At 45.4% G+C, this 20,704-nt stretch overlaps 1 protein-coding gene across 2 annotated transcripts; it reads right to left on the bottom strand.

The window, feature by feature from the left end:
* Positions 1-333: 333 nt before the first annotated feature.
* On the bottom strand, positions 334-20,316 carry dvl2 (dishevelled segment polarity protein 2). 2 transcript variants are annotated; one of them, XM_047571822.1, is made up of 15 exons: positions 19,709-20,316; positions 13,540-13,609; positions 10,933-11,087; positions 7,253-7,362; positions 6,916-7,045; positions 6,741-6,831; positions 6,584-6,653; positions 6,362-6,501; positions 6,023-6,099; positions 5,871-5,938; positions 5,652-5,786; positions 5,205-5,366; positions 3,489-3,665; positions 2,863-3,087; positions 334-2,014 (listed from the first exon to the last, which is right to left on the bottom strand). In XM_047571822.1, the coding sequence occupies exons 1-15, from the start codon at positions 19,867-19,869 to the stop codon at positions 1,437-1,439; spliced, it is 2,349 nt and encodes a 782-aa protein (XP_047427778.1). In that variant the 5' UTR covers positions 19,870-20,316; the 3' UTR covers positions 334-1,436. The 2 variants fall into 2 exon arrangements, with proteins under 2 accessions (XP_047427778.1, XP_047427786.1); XM_047571830.1 differs by having other exon boundaries at positions 5,205-5,336; positions 19,709-20,315.
* Positions 20,317-20,704: the final 388 nt, after the last annotated feature.

Raw genomic sequence — 20,704 nt, 5'->3', positions numbered from 1 at the left:
TAATGTTGATACTTGGACTGACTGGGGCGGAGCAGATGTTAAGCCAATTTAACTGATCATGTTTCATGACATTAAAAGTTATTGTTACAACCAACAGTGTATGTTACGGAGCAGGTAAAGGCCATTATCCTACATGAACCAGTCTAAAAAAAAACCTCAAACTCAATGTGTTTGATAAGTTTAGATATCTTGAGCGTATCATGACAGTGTGCAATATGTCCGCTTCACTATTCAATTCTGAGCCGTAGAGCGTCGAGGACAAATGTTTCTGTTGCATGAGGAAGTTCACGCCCTTTTAAACTCCTCTAATAAGTAAAATAATGACGTCTTAACAGTAATTAAGTAGCAAATTTATTCTCAAATACACAAGCAAAGGTGGCAATATGAAATCAAACATGTGACACTGGCGATGTCATTCTTCTCTGAAAATGTTGACTCTTCATTTAGCACCTTAATATTTGGGTTACACATGATTTAATATAGTCACTCATACAAAATAAAAAAATGAAACGGGTGAATAATGCGAGTCAGTAACATAAAAATAAGCGTGAGGAGCCGGGGCGTTCGGATCACAGTTGAGATGTACGCTACATGTAATCAAAAAGTACCGCTCTCAGCATATTTTAGTACCATGGAGCCTTTTCAGTCCCGTACTGACAACCGTGGTACTCCTCACCAACAAGAGTTATTTGATGACTAGGCCTAGACAGTGATTACTAAACACAAGTTCCCCTGACATTTTCTCTTTTTTTTTTTTTATTTTGGACCGATTTGCTTTTCACATTAGAGCTTGCTGTTGTGTAGTGTTGCATTTACATAGGAGTAGTAGATATATATGTACAGAGAAGTTCATTGTCAAACAATGCTGGAACAAAATTCATGTACCTGGAGTGTTAAAACGTCTCTAAAAAATAGAAAATAAGAGTAAGGCACTCGATAAACTCCGATAAATCTGGCAGACATTTATGCAGGATTGGATCCTTTTTCAAGTACACGGTGGCACCCTCTAGTCTTATACTGTGGTCTGTGTGGCGCCTGGATGGGCAGCTCTGAGATCAGTGGCAGATTTGGGAAGGTGCGTCCCCCTTCTATGATACTGTTTTATAAAAGCAGAGTGCTGAGCAGCTCTGACAGGAAGTCTAAATGTACTGCGTGAAGGAACCAGCCTCTCTGGGTTAAGAGCTGAATACACTGTTGGACTTGTAAAAAGAGAAGCTAGACACATCTGGTCAGATCGTATCGCACGTCAGCTAATTTTTGCCTCATGTTCTTTGTCGTTTTTTTTAAACCCTGTTTCACCAAATTTTCTAACGAGCGCCCTCAATCCAATAGGGCACTCGTGAGGTCAACAAGCCACCACCAGATCCTCGTCAAAAACAAGCGGGAACCGTACGCTAACTTCACATGACTGGTCGCTCGACGCCGGGACAGTAAAACTACATGACGTCCACGAAGAACTCGCTGGGGTTGCCCATGGCCAGGTGGAACGACTGGCGAGAGGCCGTCAGCTCTGGAGGTACGGAGCCCAGGTCGCGGGTGGGCGGGGCGCCGGGGGGGCCGCCCGGAGTGGAGGAGGGGGGCGGGGGTAACGCCGGGTGCATGGGGGCCGTCGGTAGCTGCTGTGCGTGGGGGAGGGCGTGAGCGGTCGCCATGGCCGGGTGCGGGTGCTGGGGCACCATCATCACCATCATGGGGTTGTAAGGCAGGATGCCCGGCGGGTAGGGGGACATGTGGGGGGGCTGGGGTATGCGGTGGTGGTGGGAGCGCTGGGACGAGGCGTGGCTGTGCTCGCTGGGGGCGGCCGAGCCGTGGCCGCGCCTCAGGCTGCTCCGGGTGGAGTACTCCGATTCGCTCCCGCTGCCCGAGCGCGAGTCGGCGCCGCCGCCGCCTCCGCCGCCTTCTCCGCCTCCGCCGGAGGGGGACTTCTCCCCCCCCCCGCCCACGGTGCTGCCGGGGCCTTTGCTGCTGCGGCGTCGCTCGCCCTCGCTCCTCGTCGATCCGCTGCTCCGGCTCCCTGCGGACGGGAAGAGGAGAAGGTGATGCAACGGACGAAGCACGGACGCCTGAGCTTAAAAGTCAAACGACGTTAAAGGGCCTGAAGCAAACCAGTCCCACAGCTCAGTTTGACGTCAGTGTGTAGCTGCAATTCAAATACACTGCACTTCCCTTTACAGTTATGTGTGTCATAAACTGTTGCTAATTCTGCTAAAATCCTATTATAGAAAAACCTTTACTCTAAAACTGTTGCTGCATTACATCCTTTTAATTAAAGAAATCAAGTACTACTGATAGTTTTCCAGATCCACAGTAGCTTACTGCTTGTTTGAAGTTACACACACACCAAACCGACATCAAACAACTACAGGCAACAAAGGCCGACTGACATCTCATCAAGTTGTCTGTGTATGAACCAGAAAGTCGTACTTGCAACACAAGCCTTACAGACCACTGATGGTGTAATGGTCAAGTGTCGGCAGACATGGTGCACATTCTGCATCTGCCTGCAAGGACATAACTCCTCACACCAGCAGGTGGCAGTAGTCTGCATTCACCGTTAGACAAGAGGAAGAACCTCAGCAACCAAAACCTCCTGTCCTTTTTACCTCTAATGAGGCTCTAACACACTCAACAATACGATTCCCACAATGCATAGTGTCTGTTATTATTAATAATGATGCCACAGCCACAGGATCCATATAAAAAACAGCTGAATAATCGCTCCCTCTCAACCTACATCAACACTTCATTAACAGTTTTTTTCTTAGATTAATACAGAAATGGAAAACAGTGACTGTGGAGGTCAACCTCCACTGAGGTTGCTGACTTGTAACGTGGTATGAGGAAGCCACGATCTGTGCTCACCTTCGCTGTGCTGGCTGCCAGTGCTGCCGGGGGCGTAGCTGTAGCTGGTGAGCTCGTGGTACGGAGGCGGCTGGCTGGAGTAGGGGTGCGTAGGGTAAGGCTGATAGGGGAAGGTGTGCATCATGGGCCACGGGGAGGCTCCGGGGAGAGGCAGCGGGGCCAGGGTGTCCTGGTCTGAGGCCCCGCTGGAGCCGTCGTTGTCATTCAGGGACAGGTTGGCCATGTCTGGGAAGGAGACAGGAGGAAGAATGAGAAAACTACTTCTTGTTGGTGATGTGTAGTAAACATATTTACCATGAGTCCATAAAAAAGTAAAAGGGGACAACGTCTAAATGGATCATACTTTTTAAATAAAATGTTTTGCATGAATTATAAAGCTGGAAAATCTGACTAAACCAGTAATAGCTGCTGCAGCTTGTGGACAGGGAGTCGATTTTTTCCGCTTTTAGAAGATTTTAAAGAAGTTTATAGATGGCAGATCATCAAAGGAACCCTTCTATAAATCCACTGTCACATGTTTGACCATACAACCGCAAGACTGTCCACCGAGGCCCCGTGCGCAAAATGAAATTAACTATATTCAGCGGTCTGATGGAAGTCAGCCTTTTCTTCCCCCAGCAACTCACAGTTCTCACAGTCGCTCAGGTCTCCGAACACGTAGTAGCACTGTTCGGAGAAAGTGATTTTGTTGACGGTGTGTCGAATGAAGCCGGCCTTCAGCAGGTTGCTGGCGTACTTCCTGGCTTCGCGGCGGTCCTGGAACCCTTCGATGTGGTGGAACAACCACTCCACCACGTCCGATCCTGTGAGACGGGCGACAAGGAGGATTAGTCAGGGCAGAAATGTTCAGCCCAGTACGCATGATAAAATAAAAAAACAAAAAAAAACAAAAAACAAGTCAAAATAGAGATGCATGACCTGGCAAGGTCATATAGATCCTGTAGAAATATGATTTTTTTTCATTCAACATTAAGTTAAAGCCTGAGGCAACTTGCAGCACAAAATATTAGCATGAGCTGTTGTATCATGATGATAAACTGTGGAGTCTTCACTGGTTTTCAGGCACCAAAAACTGATGGAGAGATTAAGTAGGGACCCCCTACCTACTATTTGTTCTATATTAAACTCTTCTTCTGCCTCCATTTACCTCTTTACTGAAATATGTTGGATTCATGTTAATGTGCTTTTAAAGAAATTATTAGAAATTAAAAGAAAAATGTCTAATCAATCAAAGATTTTACGACCCCCCTCATGCAGTACCTCTGCCTGTCCACTAGGGGTCGCGGACCCCCTGTTGAAGACCTATGGTTTATCCCATTTGAAATCTGTATCATTGTAATGTCAGCCCTCGGCCTGCTAGGTGTCACTGTGTGCTTGTTTGTGAGGAGTCACGTCTAATGTAACTGACCTTCAACCTGGAGTTTTGCTGATGACGTCTTAATACTTCCCAAAACGTCTCCAGTGTAAAAAGAAATCTGAGTTTTAACTCGTAGGTTTCAACCACGTCACATTTTCCCTGGATTATAAACGTTACACAGCACCGTTTGCGTCAACAACGTCATGGAGGAATTTGTCCGACATACTCTAAGCTCAGTGTTTACAAGACAGATGAGTTATTTGTTAGTTGTGGGCTTTAGACGGCAACGCTCTGCTGCATGCTGGGAGTCTCGCGCCATCGCTGAACGTGCGGTTACAAGTCAGCAATTATTTAACCGGCGTCTTATTTGTCCTGGAATTAACTTTCTTCTGCCTCTGAATATGTATCGTCACCCACTCGAAGGTTGAGTCAGACTATTATTAACCGCAGCCCTGGCTCCCGTTTCACAGACATCACGAGAAAGTTGTTTTGCTGTTGAGAAACACTGCATCTCAACACCACCGGGTGCATTTTACCATTACATGACAGCAGCCGAGGGAAACAAAAGCCTCACATTCATCAAATGCACCGCACACAGCTAACACTAAAAGCCAAGTGGACTCATCAAGAATTTAATAACAAAGCCGAAGCATATTTAAGAGCTTCAAGATGAGTTCAGACACACACGATGACATGAGTTGTATTTTTAGCGCGTCAGAAAATAAGAAATCTGAAATTGAATAAAGCGTTGTAGTTCCCCTAAGTATTCCTTGTGATTCAGTTGCAGGTGACTCCAATTTAACACATGTTTTCATTCAAAACAGGCATTCAAGTTTGTACTTTGTTTTCTCCCCCCCCCCCTCCCACAAGTCACACGGTTTTAATTCTGCGAACATAATGGCCGCCCTGTAAAGACCAAGGGCGGCGCAGAAAGTTCATAAAATGAACTTTTTTTTTTTTCCTCTCTCCCCGCATTGTGTCTCACCGAGGAAAGCGTTGGGGATGGTGATTTTCAGCCACATGCGGTCCCTCACTTCCAGGCCCGACTCCGGCGAGGCCATGGCCTTGGCGACCGACGCCATGTCGGAGTGCAGCGATAAGTTAAAGTCGTCGAAACCTGGAGAGGCGGGAGAGCATTTTAGAAAGGCTGGGGAGAAAGAGGAATGGGCGAAAGAGTGACACGAGAAAGAGAAGTGGGTCAAAAACAGTAACTCTGACGAGGAGATCAAAAGCTAGAGAGCAGCAGACGTCATTCATCATGTAGCAGCGGCGGCGACAAAAGCAGAAAAACAGATGTGAAAGACGACCCCCCCCCTCCCTCCGCCGATGTCATTAGGAGACTGAAGCTGTATGAAAGAGCTGAGAATAAAGCAGCGGAGGTGAATTACAGCGAGCGGAAAGCGAGACGATTCCGAATGACAAAGACTCTCACGTTCGGTCTCGGTGACGGAGGAGGAGGAGGTGATGGTGCTGAGGGAGGAGCTGCCCGGGTAGGGGGGGTAAGCCCCCGTCATCGCCACGGAGTGGCTGACCCACGCCGCCGGGTCGATGGGTCGGATCGGTTCATCTAAAGCGAACAGATGTGGAAACCGTTATCGAGATGAACCACATGAAGGAGCAGCTGTGTCGGTGGGTGGGGGGCGGGGCTTACTGCGAGGGAGAGTGAAGTAGCCTTGAGGAGAGGGGTCCCAGCATTTAGCCACTGTGAGGATGATAGGTCTGGAAAACAACGGGAGCGGAAAGGAGTCAGTGCGTTTTACCGCTCGTCTACAAAACACAAGCACCAGAAAACAAGCAACTCACCCCGGCTTGTGCACGATCTCTCTCAGCACCCTCACCGCGTCGTCGTTGCTCATGTTCTCAAAGTTAATGTCGTTCACCTTCAAGAGCGACGACGCACAAGAGTCGATCAAAAGATAAACAGAAACTCATTCACGGTCACTTCGAGCAGAAAACGGCAGGTAATTTCATAATGACGGGCTTTTTCTAGAACAGTAAAAAAATAATAATCGTGCATTTGAAACCGCACTAAAAAACACTTTTTAAGAGCCGTGAAACCCACACAGAGGAATTCTTTCATCCAAATAGCAATTAACTAGAGCGAACCCTTTTGCTCGGGATTAAGGCTTCATCCCTCCTCACCTGCAGCAGCATGTCGCCGGGCTCAATGCGCCCATCTGCAGCCACGGCTCCGCCCTTCATGATGGAGCCGATGTAGATGCCTCCATCCCCCCTCTCGTTGCTCTGGCCCACGATGCTGATGCCCAGGAAGTTGTACTTCTCTGTTGCGGGGAGGAAACGGGAGAACGTCATTTTAAACACTGAGGATGGCGAAGAAAAAAAGCGCGTCGTGTGAGCACGGACCCATGTTGAGAGTGACGGTGATGATGTTCAGGGACATGGTGGAATCTGTCACGCTGCTGAAGGAGGAGGCCTGAGGATGAAGACAACACAATTAAACCATGAGAAACTACACAACCATGGGAAAGGGTGAGATGAGGCAGAAGAAGTGGGTACGTGCCCTCTCCAGACGCGGAGGGCGTTGTTTCCTCCGTCTGCGGTGTCGTTTAAGGAGCCTCGAGGCCGTGCTCTGCTCCGTCGCGCTGCTGAACCTGCAAAAGGCGGCGAGAGACGAATACGGTTTACAAACGTGCATCGGGCTCGATGAAGAAACCGTCCTTTCACCCACTTCTCACCTGCTCATGGTGTCGTCGTCCTCGGAGTCACAGAAGCTGGTGGTTTCTAACTCGCTGCTCATCACCGTGCTGGAGCTCTCGTAACCTGCCAGGTGGCGCTCCAGGCGGCTCTGCCCGTTCACGCGAGGCCCTGAAACACCACGCGGGGAGAAAACCTTAAAACATGTTTGCTCCTGTTTACACTTTTTTTTTTTTTTTTTTTTTTTAAAACCTATAGACGACAAACATTCCTCAGCATTCCCAGATTATATCATCTGGTTTTCAGTGAGGAGGGAGCTCGTGCCAAATCTTGATAGAAAGACTGTTTTCCTTCGCGCCGTCGTCGGCCGTTTCTCACCGTGCTGCTCCATGGTCTCTCTGTGACGAGGACGCTCTCTCCTGAAGGAAACTACGGACTCTGTTTCAGTCTGGTCGTCCAATGTCTCCACGCTGCCTGTAGCATTGGGACTGCAAAAAAAACAAAAAAGAAACAAAAAAAGGAGCAGAATTAAAGATGAGATTGAAGCACGAAGGAAGTTGAACATTCAATTTAAACAGACTTTTTTGCAATAATTTAGACGTTTATAAATTAAGGAGCCTTTTAAGGGCATATAGAGGAAATGTACATGACATCACAGTAACTGAAGTCTCTGTGTTTACGGCAGAAAGCGACAGTTGAACATGGAGATTAGACACAATAGTCGGATCATTGGCTTTAAAAGCCTCTAAACTGTAAAACAAAACAAAAAAAGGGTGAAGAGCCAACAGATGCACCAACAGATTTGAATAGCAGTCGGGGAAATCAGTGAAAAGAAGTAAATGGATCGCTGCATTAGAAGAAACAACTAGAATCCAGGCACAGAGACTTAGTGTTGTGGTTCACATTTAGCGTCAGGTAATATTAATTTATGCTGTATTTTTTTGATGGAGTCAAACCTTTAGTCACTTCCTAAGTTACGTTCTGGGCTGTCAGATTAGTTTGTGGATGTTGTTGTTTTGGCGTGGTTATGACCGACAATAACCATTTCAGTTCCAACAATAAATAACAAAGACAATAAATGGAATATATGTGATCACTCCTCATCATCCTTTTAACGTCCAGTCACACGCTACAGTATTATATGGCTAACGCTGCTAATCAGTAAAGCTCTTAGCTTTAGCATCTTTTATTTATCTGCATTTATTATAACTGAAGGGGGTAAGATAGTACAAAGTCGTTGGAGCAGTGTTGTATAAAGTACCAAAGGGTCTTACTTTAGTATACTACAGTATGTTTAGTATGTGCCGGCGCTAAAATCAGAAATCAGAATGGATTTCTGGCCACATGTCAATGTTTGTTGACCAATTGTTGTTCAGTAGTTCGTGTGGATCATCGTCGAGTCCAGTTGTCCTTAATTTGATCTGATAATCCACATTATTCCCGGTCTCGCTGTATTTACCGCTACATTTCACCATGTTTTTGCCGCTCAGGGGGGCGTGGCCCCGGTGACGTCAATGCATAGCTTCTATACATGACTTAAAATGACTCTTGTTTGCTTTGGTTTTGTCTGGATGTGGACTAACCAGCCTAACTGTGAGCAGAAGATTTACTGAGATTTTACAAATGAAAGGAAAACTTCTCTTTGTCTAAATGACATGTTTGCATTTCCATATCCTAGTCATTCGCCTGTTAAGCTCATCTCCATCAGGCTCAGCCTATATTGGCACGTTCACGGTCTTTGGATCTGAACGACTCCTGTTATCCACAGAGCGGTTGTTCAGTTTTGACCGGTTTTTCTTGCCTTATGTCTTAATGCGACGTAAATGTGCTCCCTACATTTAATCACAACCAGAAAGATCAACCAGGGAGCAGTTTGGGGGGGGATGTGTGTCGTGTTCAAAGGCACGTCAGACCGTGGATGTCACAGGGAAAAGCTCTGCTGATTCACTCCGTCCACACGCTGTTTGTCTCCATCAGATCCAAACCTTTGAGTCTTCTCCAACCACTAAGGCCCCATTAGATGATCCACTTAGCCATCACTTTAATAAAGGCCTTGACGCCAGATTAGAAGACGCCGTGATCATATTACAGCGAATCCAGAAACACTAAAACTCTCGTCTCTTGCGGCTGCACTTCACTCTTCATCCGACGTCAGGATCCGGTAACAAAGGACCCATTGGCAGATACAGCGTCGCACTGGCACAGTCTTATATTATTACAGTGAAGATCAAGACAAGGAGGAAAGATAAGTAGCCTGAGCTTAACTGTAACGGTGTAAAACACAAACTGAAGCAATCTCGGACCTGCCTGGGCACTTCCAGCTTAGCGCGTTCAAAAAACTGCACACAGTGAACACTCTTACTGGTGTTTCATGGATTACTTGTTACAAAACACGAATGCTGCAATAAAAAAAAAAAGATCTTGCACGTACAATGTCACGTACAATGTTGACTTGCAGCCGTTTGCAGAAACACTGTTCAGTCAATGAATTATAATGAGAAGAAACTACATCATAAAAACTGGAACCGGTTGCATCTTGGCCTGTACGTCCTCCCATTAACAAGCTAATATGTCATGTGGTCACATTTTTCTCTCTCATGTGGTGAAATTTATTTGGAGACCCAGTCACATCCACAGCTGGGTACAAACCATGACCTCAATCAGTCAACCTAGAAGACCCTGCAGCTTGAGGAATTAGTTTAACTTTTCCATCATGAGCAATACGGTGCCTTGGAAAGAAATAACCATCGCGATTAATCCTCTACCGACTGAAAACCACGCGCATGCAGGGACGTTAAGGAGAAAATGTTTAATTTGAAACTGGATTCGAAAACCATCAGGCTCCCGAAGCCGAGGAAGACGTCCAGACGCAATGAAATGAATGAGCGCGCTGCAGCCGTAATGGGAGGATGCACTGATGGGTGTGAACTCCATTCGACCCCTTAACCAAACACAGGCCGCTCCAGACAACATCATTCTTGAGTTTCTGGGAGCAACGCTAAAATAAAGCCGGTATAATTATAGACACTTGGTTTATTTTGGACACAACAGGCAACATTCAAATTACCGTAATGCTTCCTCACATTTTAATAGAATAACATGGGCGCTATTGAGGGAAATAATAGATTTTGCTACTTGAGACAAACCCAGAGAGTCTTCAGACGACACTTCAGTTATTTATTTTTATTTTTATGTCTCTTTCAGCTCATCAAAATGCCTTAAAATATGAAAAGGCACCGTTTTTGGACAGTTTGTATGTTTACTAGAGGTGGGCATTGGAAAGGGCTTCACGTATCACGATACTTGAGTCACGATACGATACATTATCGCAATATTCTACATAGTTCACTGAGAAATTTTAAATGTAGATTAAAATAACAAGTTGTATAAATGCACATCAGATGACAGTGATAACTCATTGGACAAATTGAGTCATAAAACAAACCACAGAAAAAGTGGTGGTGGAGGTGCCACAATAAAAATCGATATTAAGACTTTCAAAATCGATACTGTATCGGAAGAATCGCGATATATTGCAATATCGATATCGGTTCGGCACCGGTATCGGATAAAACATTAAGGATCTTGAGCTGAGCTGAGCCTGTCTGGCCAAAATAGACCTACAGTGACTTCAGGTATAAATATATTTAAAATCATTTGGCAAAACATCAAACTCTTAGATATTGAGTTGGTGTTTAACACAGTTAATATAAAACAAAGCAACAAAGATATATAAATTGATACCAAGTATTCCAGCTGAGTGTAAGGACGTTTTAAACTCTGATGTGTGCGCAGTGAGCTTTTCCCAGAGCCGGTGATGTTAGTAAGAAGGGCGGCCCCGGCTCGTATCGGTTTCAAATGAGCTACAGAGAACTCGCTGTAGCCGTTCTTGCAGGAACTTGATACCAGGAGTGAGAAATAATCTGAAAATTATACAGACGCTACATTGAAGCTATGAAAGACTCAGGGTGAGGTTTAAGGTATGACAGGTTGATGTGAGCGTTGTCGTACACAGCGAATGCTTCAAACGAGCGTGTGTGTGTGTGCGCCGTGCTTACTGGAAGGAGGGCGGCCTGGAGTCCCCGATGCCCCCGGTCCTCTCCGCGGGTGGCGGCGGCAGGGGCGGTGGAGGGGGCGAGGGCTGGGGAGGGGTTTCCACAGGGGGGACCACTGCCACTGGAGGCTCTGCTGCTGGAGTGTCTGAAGATACCAGCTGATGAAAGGGAGATAAAAGCATTTAGAGACAAAACAAGATCAGAGGCTAAAGGCTGAGATGGAAGAATGTGTTGAGGGAAACTGGCACAAAACAAGTGTAACACAAATTGAAAGGGAGCAGAGAGAAGAGAGGGTGAGAAAAGACGAGGAATGAAGGGAGGTGCAGGGTAGAGGGAGGAAAAAGCGGGTAAGATGTCAATTACTTTGACACACAAACACTGTGCTCTTTTCACGTGGACGTCTCAAGGGCAAACTGAAACGCTATCCCACACTTAACCTGTCTCTCTTCATTGTGCAACAAAAGTGCCCACACACACACACACACACACAGAGGGAGAGAGGTAACGCACATCAACAATTAGGATGAATGCCACCGAGCATCCAGTTACGTGGGGCACGAAAACTAAAAACAGAACGGAACGAATGTGTTTTAATGGTGGAAAGATTAAAATCCAGGCAGCTTAACGTCAAACGGGGAATGTCCACGCGCACGTTTTCACATCGACGCATTCGCCGAGCTCTTATGAACAAGCTCTGCTTTCTCCGTCAGAGTGATTCAACCAAATGGAGCCTGTGGAGACTGACGTTCGCTCTCTTCACCGAGTCACTCCCCGCTAATGGCTACGAGCCCGCGAAACACTCGTCTTCTGGGATCCCTCCATCCGTCCTGGCGCGCGGATCACATATCAGTCCCTCCGGTCTCCCAGCTTTGTTCCCTCGCTCTTTAATGCCTCCTTTCCTTCTTATGCACTTAACAGATGCTTCGCTCTCAAACCTGCTTATCTGGGCCAAGTCCTGGTGTTTTGTCTCCATTCAAACGCAACCTGCTGGGTGGAGCACAACAACCGGACCTTCCTCTGGAGGAATGGAAAGTAGGAAAAGTCTACTTACTGACTGAACGTCCTGAAGCCGCTAACAAGCTTCACTCAGCGAAAGGGAAAGCTTTGATTTCTATCACATCAGTGCAGAATCAGTGACTCTCAAACGGCTTCGCTCGCCTCTTCCTAAAGCAATAACCTGTAACAAACGCTGGCAACGTGCGAGATAAGGCCACTTTATTAGGTACGCCAGCACCAACCGCTGCCTTTCAACAGGACAGTGCTGCTATTTTATTACTGCTTAGTTTTAACTGGTGATGTTAACACAACAAGGGAGGAAGCAGCTACGTTGTCGCAGAGTTTAAGAATAAACAGCTGAAAGAAACATGAAACATATTCACGTCTGTGAGTCATTGGTGTGATGATTTGATTTGTGACATCAGGTTGGTTCATATCACTGACTGGTTTGTTCAAGTGTAACCATCAACCTGTAGTTGCAGCTAAAGGCCTCAGGTTAGATCACTTAGGTCCCAGTTTAATACATTCACACCAGTTTAATTCAACACCAACAACTTTCCATAAGATGCAAAAACTTATTACCGCTATGAAGGGAAGGGTTTCACTGCAGGACTGTTATATTTGACTACATTAGTTTTAGTGTCCCTAATAAACTGGAAGCTAATATATCAGAGATGTTGTAAACCGTCGCAATCTATTTATGTACATATACGAGTGAGGGCAGAATATTATTAAGGCCTTTGAACAACACTGAAGACCAATACAACTTCAAATTATGAGCTCAGTGTTCAAACACACGACTCAATTAACGTCATAAAAATCGATTTTACGGCGAAACGGTTAAAATGCATTGGACAGACGTACCCAATAAACTGTGGTGCTTTTTGTTTTTCCATTTACGCTACTATTTTAAGAATTGGTCGCCTGCAAAAAGCAGTTGTTTCCAAGCTGGATCGATGTTACAGAAATCATTGGCAATGGTCTCCTCAGAACTCAATCAGTAAAAGGGGAAGAAATGGATCAACATCATCATGTGTCTGTCTGGACTCGATCTGAGGAAAGACAGAGACGTGTGTCCATGTGGTTCTCTCGGAGAACGTCGTTTAAATGTCACGACAGAAAGAACAAAACAGTTCCTCTAAAAAGTAAATCTGTGATATGTGACATTTAGAGAAGCCTGACGTGAACTTTTAGTTTTACTGGCTGCAGTGAGTCAGCCGGCCGATGACGCCCCGAGAATATTTTTCTCACACATCTGCTGTTTAACCTGGCTGAGCAGTCTGGTTCAGGTTTCCCGCTCTCGTCTGCGCAGATATTTTAATCCAAACAGTCGCCGAAGAAACAAGTCTAAACCAGATTTGCAGATTGAACGTGCAACGGAGTGAAAATCCAAAATCGAATTACTTCATTAGGGAGGATTATGAGTCTGCTGTAGGTCTGGAGCGGCGCACAGGAAAAGAGGTTTAAAAAAAACAAACCCTGTGATTGATAATACCGACCGACTTTTGAGGAAATTATTAAAATTAGGTCATTTGTGGATTCAGAACATTGGTCAGCAGAAAAATCCCCGACTTCAATTTTTACGACAGATGCAGCAGATTTAATATTTCTTACCCATGACACCACTCGGCCGTTGAAACATGGCAACTTGGCGCTTTCGTCGGAAATCTCTTCTTTCACCACGCTGAAAAACAAAGAGGCGGAGTGAGGTTCAGGACGTATAAACTGTTCCGCTTTCATAACATCACAGAGCGGTGGCATGTGGCATGTGCGCGGTGGAGGAATGAGCGCTGAAACGTACACCGCGACTTTAAAGAAAGACGTCCCGGGGAATTAAATAGTTTACATTGCTCGCACATTATATGCAATATACGAGGCTGTAACAACAACACGGGTGAAATAAATCAAATGGGAGGCTTAACTCTAAAATATTACCAAAATATGCTTTGACAGGTTCTTGCTCTGCTGCCACATTTCTTTTAGATGTGTTACCAGGCAGATCGGTCGGTGGTCACTCCACTCGACGCTGCTGATGAGCTAACATTACATCAATACAACAGCTGCAAATACCTGACGGATTTAAAATTGATTTCACTGGAAAGTAAACTGACATTGGGGGCAAGGTTGTTCAGTAACGCGTCGCCTATTTAGGCTCGTGGGTACAGACGAAACAATGGAAGTGAACCTGAAGTAAAGCAACTGAGAAACAGCGTGTTTGTTTTCTGTAATTGCTTTAAAAAAATAGATGAAACACTTGGTTCGTTTTGGTTATTCCAGTGAATTAAACAACAGAGTCATCTTCTTATTGCCTAATCAAGCTGAGGAAACTATTTTTAATCACCTGTTCAGGCCCAAACAGACATCAACCGACAATGAAGGCCGACTGCGATGTTGCCAAACTCTTGCACTTGAACACACCGCCAAGACTACACCCAACCAGCCAGCTGGCACATAACTGTCTGTGCATGTGTGAGAGAAAATAAGGTGGCAGTAGTTTATAGTAGTTATTTAAAAGGGGAAACCAGAACAGCTAGCACTAGCTAAGACACCAACAGGAGCATCGATAGGATTTTATTGATATTGACATTAACGATTCCTCCTGTGAATATTTGGTTTAGGTAAAGCGTTCGAGTAAACAAGTGAAATTGTATTAAGTTTCTAAACAAGAGATAAAAGTTTAAGATAAGAGTCAACAAATAAGAAATTGGTCACTGGATCCTCACTAGCGCTGCTCCGCTGAGACTTAGCGGCAGCTGCGCTTCATGACCAGGGATAAACACTCTCGGTATTTAATGCCATGCGTCGTCGACAAACACTTCATCATGTTGGAGGTGTCGCCACCCGTGTTTGAAATGATGGTGCTGCATAAATTGCACGTTGCGCTGTTACAGTCCCTTTTAGAGACGTGAAGCCAAACTCTGGACCGTTTCAATCTCTCTGCCATTGTGTCTTCACTGTCCTCACGGGATGCGAGTGACGTCTTCGACATAAAGATGATTCTTCTTTTTCTTTCGTTTTATGGCGCTTGGCAAACAACTTACAGGTGAATTACAGCCTCCTTCTGGACTGGGACGGAAAGAATCGACACAAAAATAATCAGAGGAATGGATAAGAATGAAGGCTGATCTCTTATAACTTATTTTCTATTATTAACTGCTGTGACTCCATCTTGCTTGTCTCTGGCCTGGCCTGCTGTATATTTGACCTGTGGAGCTACAAGCTTCATCTGTTGTTGCCGACCTCATGGACCAGTCTTCAGTTATTCACGCCAAACCAATTCTCCAACCTGCCCATGAATCCTCTTACACTCTCTGTCACATAAGATCATCAGCTATGTGTTGTATTATTAGATTCGACTTGTTTCCTTCAGTCCCATGTATCTTTGACAGAAGTTTGTTTATCTTGTTTCTCTTGCTCTTCGTTTCTGTCCGTCTGACCTTAGGATTAGGATTCGACAGATGGGTTCCAATGAACTGGGTTCTGCTCAAGGTTTCTTCCTGGTAAAAGGGAGTTTTTTCTTGCCTTCGTTGCCTTCAGGGTTGCTCTGGAGGTTTCAGGCCAGTCTTTGTAAAGTGTCATGAGATAATTTGTATTGTTATTGACGCTACACAAATAAAACTGAATTGAATTAATGATATCGATGAATTGGAACCAGTTCTTTTAAAGAATCGGTTCTCGATGCCCATCACTACCGTCCTAACTTGAGTTAGATCAGTTTATATGTTTTAGATTATCCTGCTGTAGATATATTTGTATATTTGACCGGTCAGATGAGAAGAAAAGAAAACCAAAGCCACTCGGTTTATTTTATCACTTCCATTTCTCTTCTAGTCCTGATTTTGCTAAGTTTAAAGACAGACGTCTCTCTCTGATCAGAACTGGCTAAAAACCTGTTGTGCGGTTCTCCGCTAGGGACGACGGTGTGGGGACACGGTGCCAAAATTAAGTTAACACATGCTAACCGACTCCCCAACGGCTCGGTGCGTCACAGCCATTAGTCAAAGAGGAAAATCTTATCCTTCAATCCCAGTCTCTGTTGTAAGAGGTTTCCCTGACGATTACAAAGGAACAATTCAATCCTTCAGGTTCAGTTTGCCTTCATCAAAAAGCAAATTCACAACCTACATCACCGGGATTTCACTGGGATTTCTGTACTTGTTACCAAATTACCACCCAGGCCACACGAAGCCGTGAATCAGCGCAGCAACAACAAACAGGACTAGTTCACTTCCCCCCCGGCGAGTCTCAGACGCTACGGAATTCTTTCTGTCGCAGCAATGAGCTAAAACACACACACTCTTATTGCTTTTGTGCCTCCTTGCAAATTACACAACCGGGTCAACTAAACATGCACGCAAATCCAATATACATAACAACAGCTACTTCACATTAGCAAGCCACATGGCCGGGGCTCTTTAAAGACGACGCATCCGCCCTGGCAGTTCTTCGCTCGTCTCCCATGTTTGTCAGAAAGGTAAACACTCGGCTTCCCCCCCTCTCAGCGGCCCGTCGCTACATTAACACACCGGCTTTCGAGGCCAGACACAAGCACTACATAGCGGACACTTGACTGCTCCAACTTCTTGAAAAGTTTTCTCTTTCCAGCTCCATCTGCCAACATGCCTCCTCTTATGTGTGTGAGACTTGGTCAGGCTCCGCTGGGCTTTTGTAAGCAGCTGTTGAGAGCTGGTTTTGTGGGCGAGTGTTAGCACACGGCCAGATTGTTGTGGGCACTGGTGGGGATCTATAACAGGAAGCCTTAGCTTTCGAGAGCGGCCCGTACGCGGCCGCCGGCTGTCAGCAAACAAGCTTTTCCTTCTTCCGATCCGACTGTTTATCCGCGAGGAAGTGCGTCCGCGCAGCACGTGAACAGATGCGACGGCCGTAATCGTCCTCATTCCTCCGCTCTCCAAACAAACAAGTGACCACAGTCAAGAGTCAATACACACGCACACACTCGAGGATGCCTCGCACAATGCACAAACGACCCTGAAATATGCGGAGCCCTGTCGGATTTACTAAAACCTATAAGCTAACCCGCTATACTTCCATTGTTCTAGTCCCTTGTCGCCCTTAAATCCCACACACTCAACACGGCATCGCTTTTCTAACGATTAATCTTGCAGAAACAGCTCCCAAAACGTCTCTACGAGCATGTGTACGCAGCAGAATATCCAGTGACTCCTGAGTGAACACCATCCTATTGTTTTTCCCCCCCTTTCTTCTCCCAGCAGACACCCCAGACACCCAGCAAATGGCCTCCGTCCAGCCCCAGTTTCCCAGCACCAGCCCTGGCCTGGCCCTGCCTCTCCTCCGTGGATCTCCCGTCTCCCTCCGCCACACACAGAGCTCTGGTCGACAGCTGGCCTCGTACCAGGGCAAATGAAAACACACACTATTACACACGGGCCTCTCTTGGGTCGGAGTTGGAGGGAGTGGGGGGGGACACAACGTCCCTGCTTTGATTGGACAGCTGACTCAGAGCTATGTTTGAAATTTTTTCATCTGAACTCAGTTGGAGATATTCAAATGAGAGAGTGTGAAGCCAGACGGCAAAAAATTTCACTTAGGTTTTTTTTTTTTTTTTTTTCCCTTTGCAATACGCTCCGTGAGAGCGGGCGGCTCGTTTCGAGATGAAGCTTTTCTGTCTTAAAAAAAAAAAAAAAACACACTGTGTGCGCTCGCTTAAAACCACAAGAGGTCTAAACGTAGTCATGCGGTGTCCGGTTACACGGGGACAAGCTCTTAATTTGACAGCTAGTTTGGAAATGACACTGGAGGTTGGGGTAAGTCTAGCCGAGTTAAAATAATTGATGGAGACTGTTAGGCTGTTAAAAAGGAGGGGGGGGGGGGGCTCTAATGAGCTAACTGTGTGCATAACAACTGCAGAGAATAGCTTTTCACAGTTATTAGGTGCACGTGCACTTTATTAGGTACATGGAGCTAAAACTAATGCAATTATTCCCAGCGTTGTCAAGTTTGTAATATCTAGTTTGTGGCCATAAAAGACTTGTTAAAGAAATCTGAAACAGTTTCTCGTGATATCTGATATTAAAATGGAAACTGTCTAGTCTAGTGTCTAGTTCAAACACCGTGGACACTGAAGAGGCCGTGGCAGTAGCGGTGTATTATTACCGGGTAAATACCAACAACAATCCATGTGATGACAGTGTTAATGTACGGACACGATATCTTCTTACTAAACTGCTGTTGAGATGCACCAAACAAACACCGAGACAAATCACTGATGTGCATCGTTCTCTAAACATTAGGTACGACAGTGAAAACAAATGCACTTCAACGTAAAAGTCCTGCTTTAAATCTCATCTTCACGGATGTTCCTGAAGGCATCAGAAAAGTGGGGATTTGACAGTATGATCATCGTGGTGCTGTTAAACTGGATTGAATAAAGTGTTTTTGATATTTAGCCTTGCACATGCACTAAAATGGGTTTGTCAAAACAATAATAATAATAAAAAAGTGTGTCAGTACATTTAAATGGTACAAATAGCAGCCTGCAGAGGGAAATTAGAGTTGAATTAACAGCTCACTTTGTTACGTTAAATGCTAAATATCTCAACCTTCACGAGGCTGCGATCCAGAGCAGGACTGTTGTGTTGCGAGTGCATTTGTTTTCACTGGTGTAACTGGCAAGTGAGTGTACTTGGCAATAAAAGCAAATCTGATTCTGAGATTACTCAACTAATCGTTTCAACTCCCCAACACCAGATGTTGCGCCTTTTTTTGAAAATCCTCCTACTGCACGTTTCCTCAAAGACGCATCCCTTCTGCTATTAATATTCAAATCATCTGCAGCTCCAACGAAAAGCCGTGTCGTGCCACCGCCGGGGCCCCGACACCGATGCCTCCTCGGCACCGTCTCCCGATCGGTGCCATCCAACGAGCGAACGGCTCGACCTCAATTCCCATCCAAGACTACAATGCGATTTAAGAGGAGCCCCGAGGGTCTCGCCGGGTGAATAAACCACAAACATGCATTCCTCTGCAGGAAAATGCACTGCAGCCACGCAGGAAAAAAAAAAAAGATTAATTGATAGGGGAGAAGAGACAGCTCTTTCTGGAGGGTCGGGAGAAAAGGGGGGAGAGGAAGGGAGGAGGAAGCCGGGGGGGGGGGGGGGATTGAAAGGATGGCTGGCAGGCCGAAGTGTTAAAGAGGGGAGACAAAACCCGGGGCTCCGGCCCTGAAAGAAAGAAAAAGGCGAGGATTTCACCAGATGATGGACTGAAGGAGGGAGGGAAGGAGGGAGGGAGGGATGGATGGGGATTAGGGCAAAGAAAAGCAGCGGGGTCAGGGAATGCCTCCCATTGTAATGATGATGTTTTCTAAGAAATGTCCCCTCAGTATTTATAGAAGCACTAATCATTATAACTCTTCTGATTAAGGATGTGCTGCCTGAATGGCGACCTGGCTCGGCTGGTTTTTTGTGCACGTTTAATCCCTCTGTACTTTTCCTTGAGGCAAAAAAAAAAAAAGAGAAAGAAAGAAAGAAAAAACACCACGACCGGTCACAAGCTTGGATTACACGCAAAATATGGTTATTAAAGTTGGCGTTTTATGAAGCTAATCACGCTTTAACCAAGTTACCGCTCAACCAATTAGAAAATACCTACACTGTAAAAAGAAAAACTGTCCAACTTTTGTCTTGTTTAGGTTACTTTTTAAGTGTTTTCTCAACTTTTACATGGTCTTACTCTGCGTGCAAGCAGTTCACTCTCCTGTGCTAAAGGAGAAGAAGAAAAGGAAAAAATCAGTGCAGCTCACCCGAAGTCCTGGTCCATAGACTTGAAGAAGAATTTGTAGTTTGGCTTGTTCAAGACCTGTTTAAAATCCAGCAAAGTTATATTCTCGGCAGCAATGGGTATCTTCACCAAATACGGCGTCTCCTCTTCGTCGATGTGATAAATTATTTTGGTTTCCGCCATCTCCGCGTTTCTTTTTTTCTTTTTCTTTCCCCTTCAATCGTTCCCAAACCTGGAAGTTCCCGAGAGAAACCGAGAGGAGGAGGCGAGGTAGCGTTGGGTCTGTCGGGGCTGGTGAGCTTAGCTGCAGAGCTAGCTCGGTGGCTAACGAGACCACGGCCGAGGTGAAACTACGATGGTGATGGTGGCCACCGAGGGTTTTTTTTTTTTCAGCCCGAGACGGAGGACGTGAAGCGGCAGAAACCCCGGTTCGGAAGCTCGGTCTCGGACTTGGCGGAGATTAAAACTCGCATTCCCCCCGCAAGTTTTCCGAGGGGGCGAAAAAAGAAAAAAAAAACGACGGGACACGCTACATTCACACGACCTAACTACCAACAACTTTTCCCCCAACAAAAACATACAGGGGAGGGGGTCTAGCAGAAACTTTTTTCACCACTTGTCGCGAGCCAACGCGGCGTGTGACGTAAGGACGTACCCCCCCTTCTTTGTTACGTCCTCTCCTCTCTCCAGGCAGGATCCCAAGATCCTTAATGTCACAGAAATAAATAAATAAATACATAAAAGTCAGGGAAAGTATGTGATTTGTTGTACACGAACACATTTATACACCTCAACCTTTCGTATGTTTGAATTCTTTTGTATCTGTTAAAAAAAATATTTTTATTTATTTTAAATAAAAGTTTTTTGCCCAATTAAGTGTCTCTCTCTTCTTAAGACATGCTTATATTTTTCATTTTTATCAATTCGCTTTTTATTTTTTAATATAGCCACAAAAAAATAGTATAGTATAGTATAGTATAGCCACAAAATAAATAAATAAATAAAATAAAAAGCACAT

Source organism: Mugil cephalus, chromosome 1, assembly GCF_022458985.1.
Source record: "Mugil cephalus isolate CIBA_MC_2020 chromosome 1, CIBA_Mcephalus_1.1, whole genome shotgun sequence".
Lineage (NCBI taxonomy): Eukaryota > Metazoa > Chordata > Actinopteri > Mugiliformes > Mugilidae > Mugil > Mugil cephalus.
The sequence above is the reverse complement of the archived record's forward strand: the minus strand, read 5'-3'. Positions and strand labels throughout refer to the sequence as shown.

Bases quoted from the DNA above. Each gene is read 5' to 3' on its own strand.
- dvl2 (XM_047571822.1), bottom strand. From the start codon at position 19,869: ATGGCGGAAACCAAAATAATTTATCACATCGACGAAGAGGAGACGCCG. The intron at 13,610-19,708 runs GTGAGCTGCACT...TTTGTTTTTCAG, and splicing joins TCTATGGACCAGGACTTCGG to CGTGGTGAAAGAAGAGATTT. The intron at 5,787-5,870 runs GTAAGCCCCGCC...TGTTCGCTTTAG, and splicing joins CTACTTCACTCTCCCTCGCA to ATGAACCGATCCGACCCATC.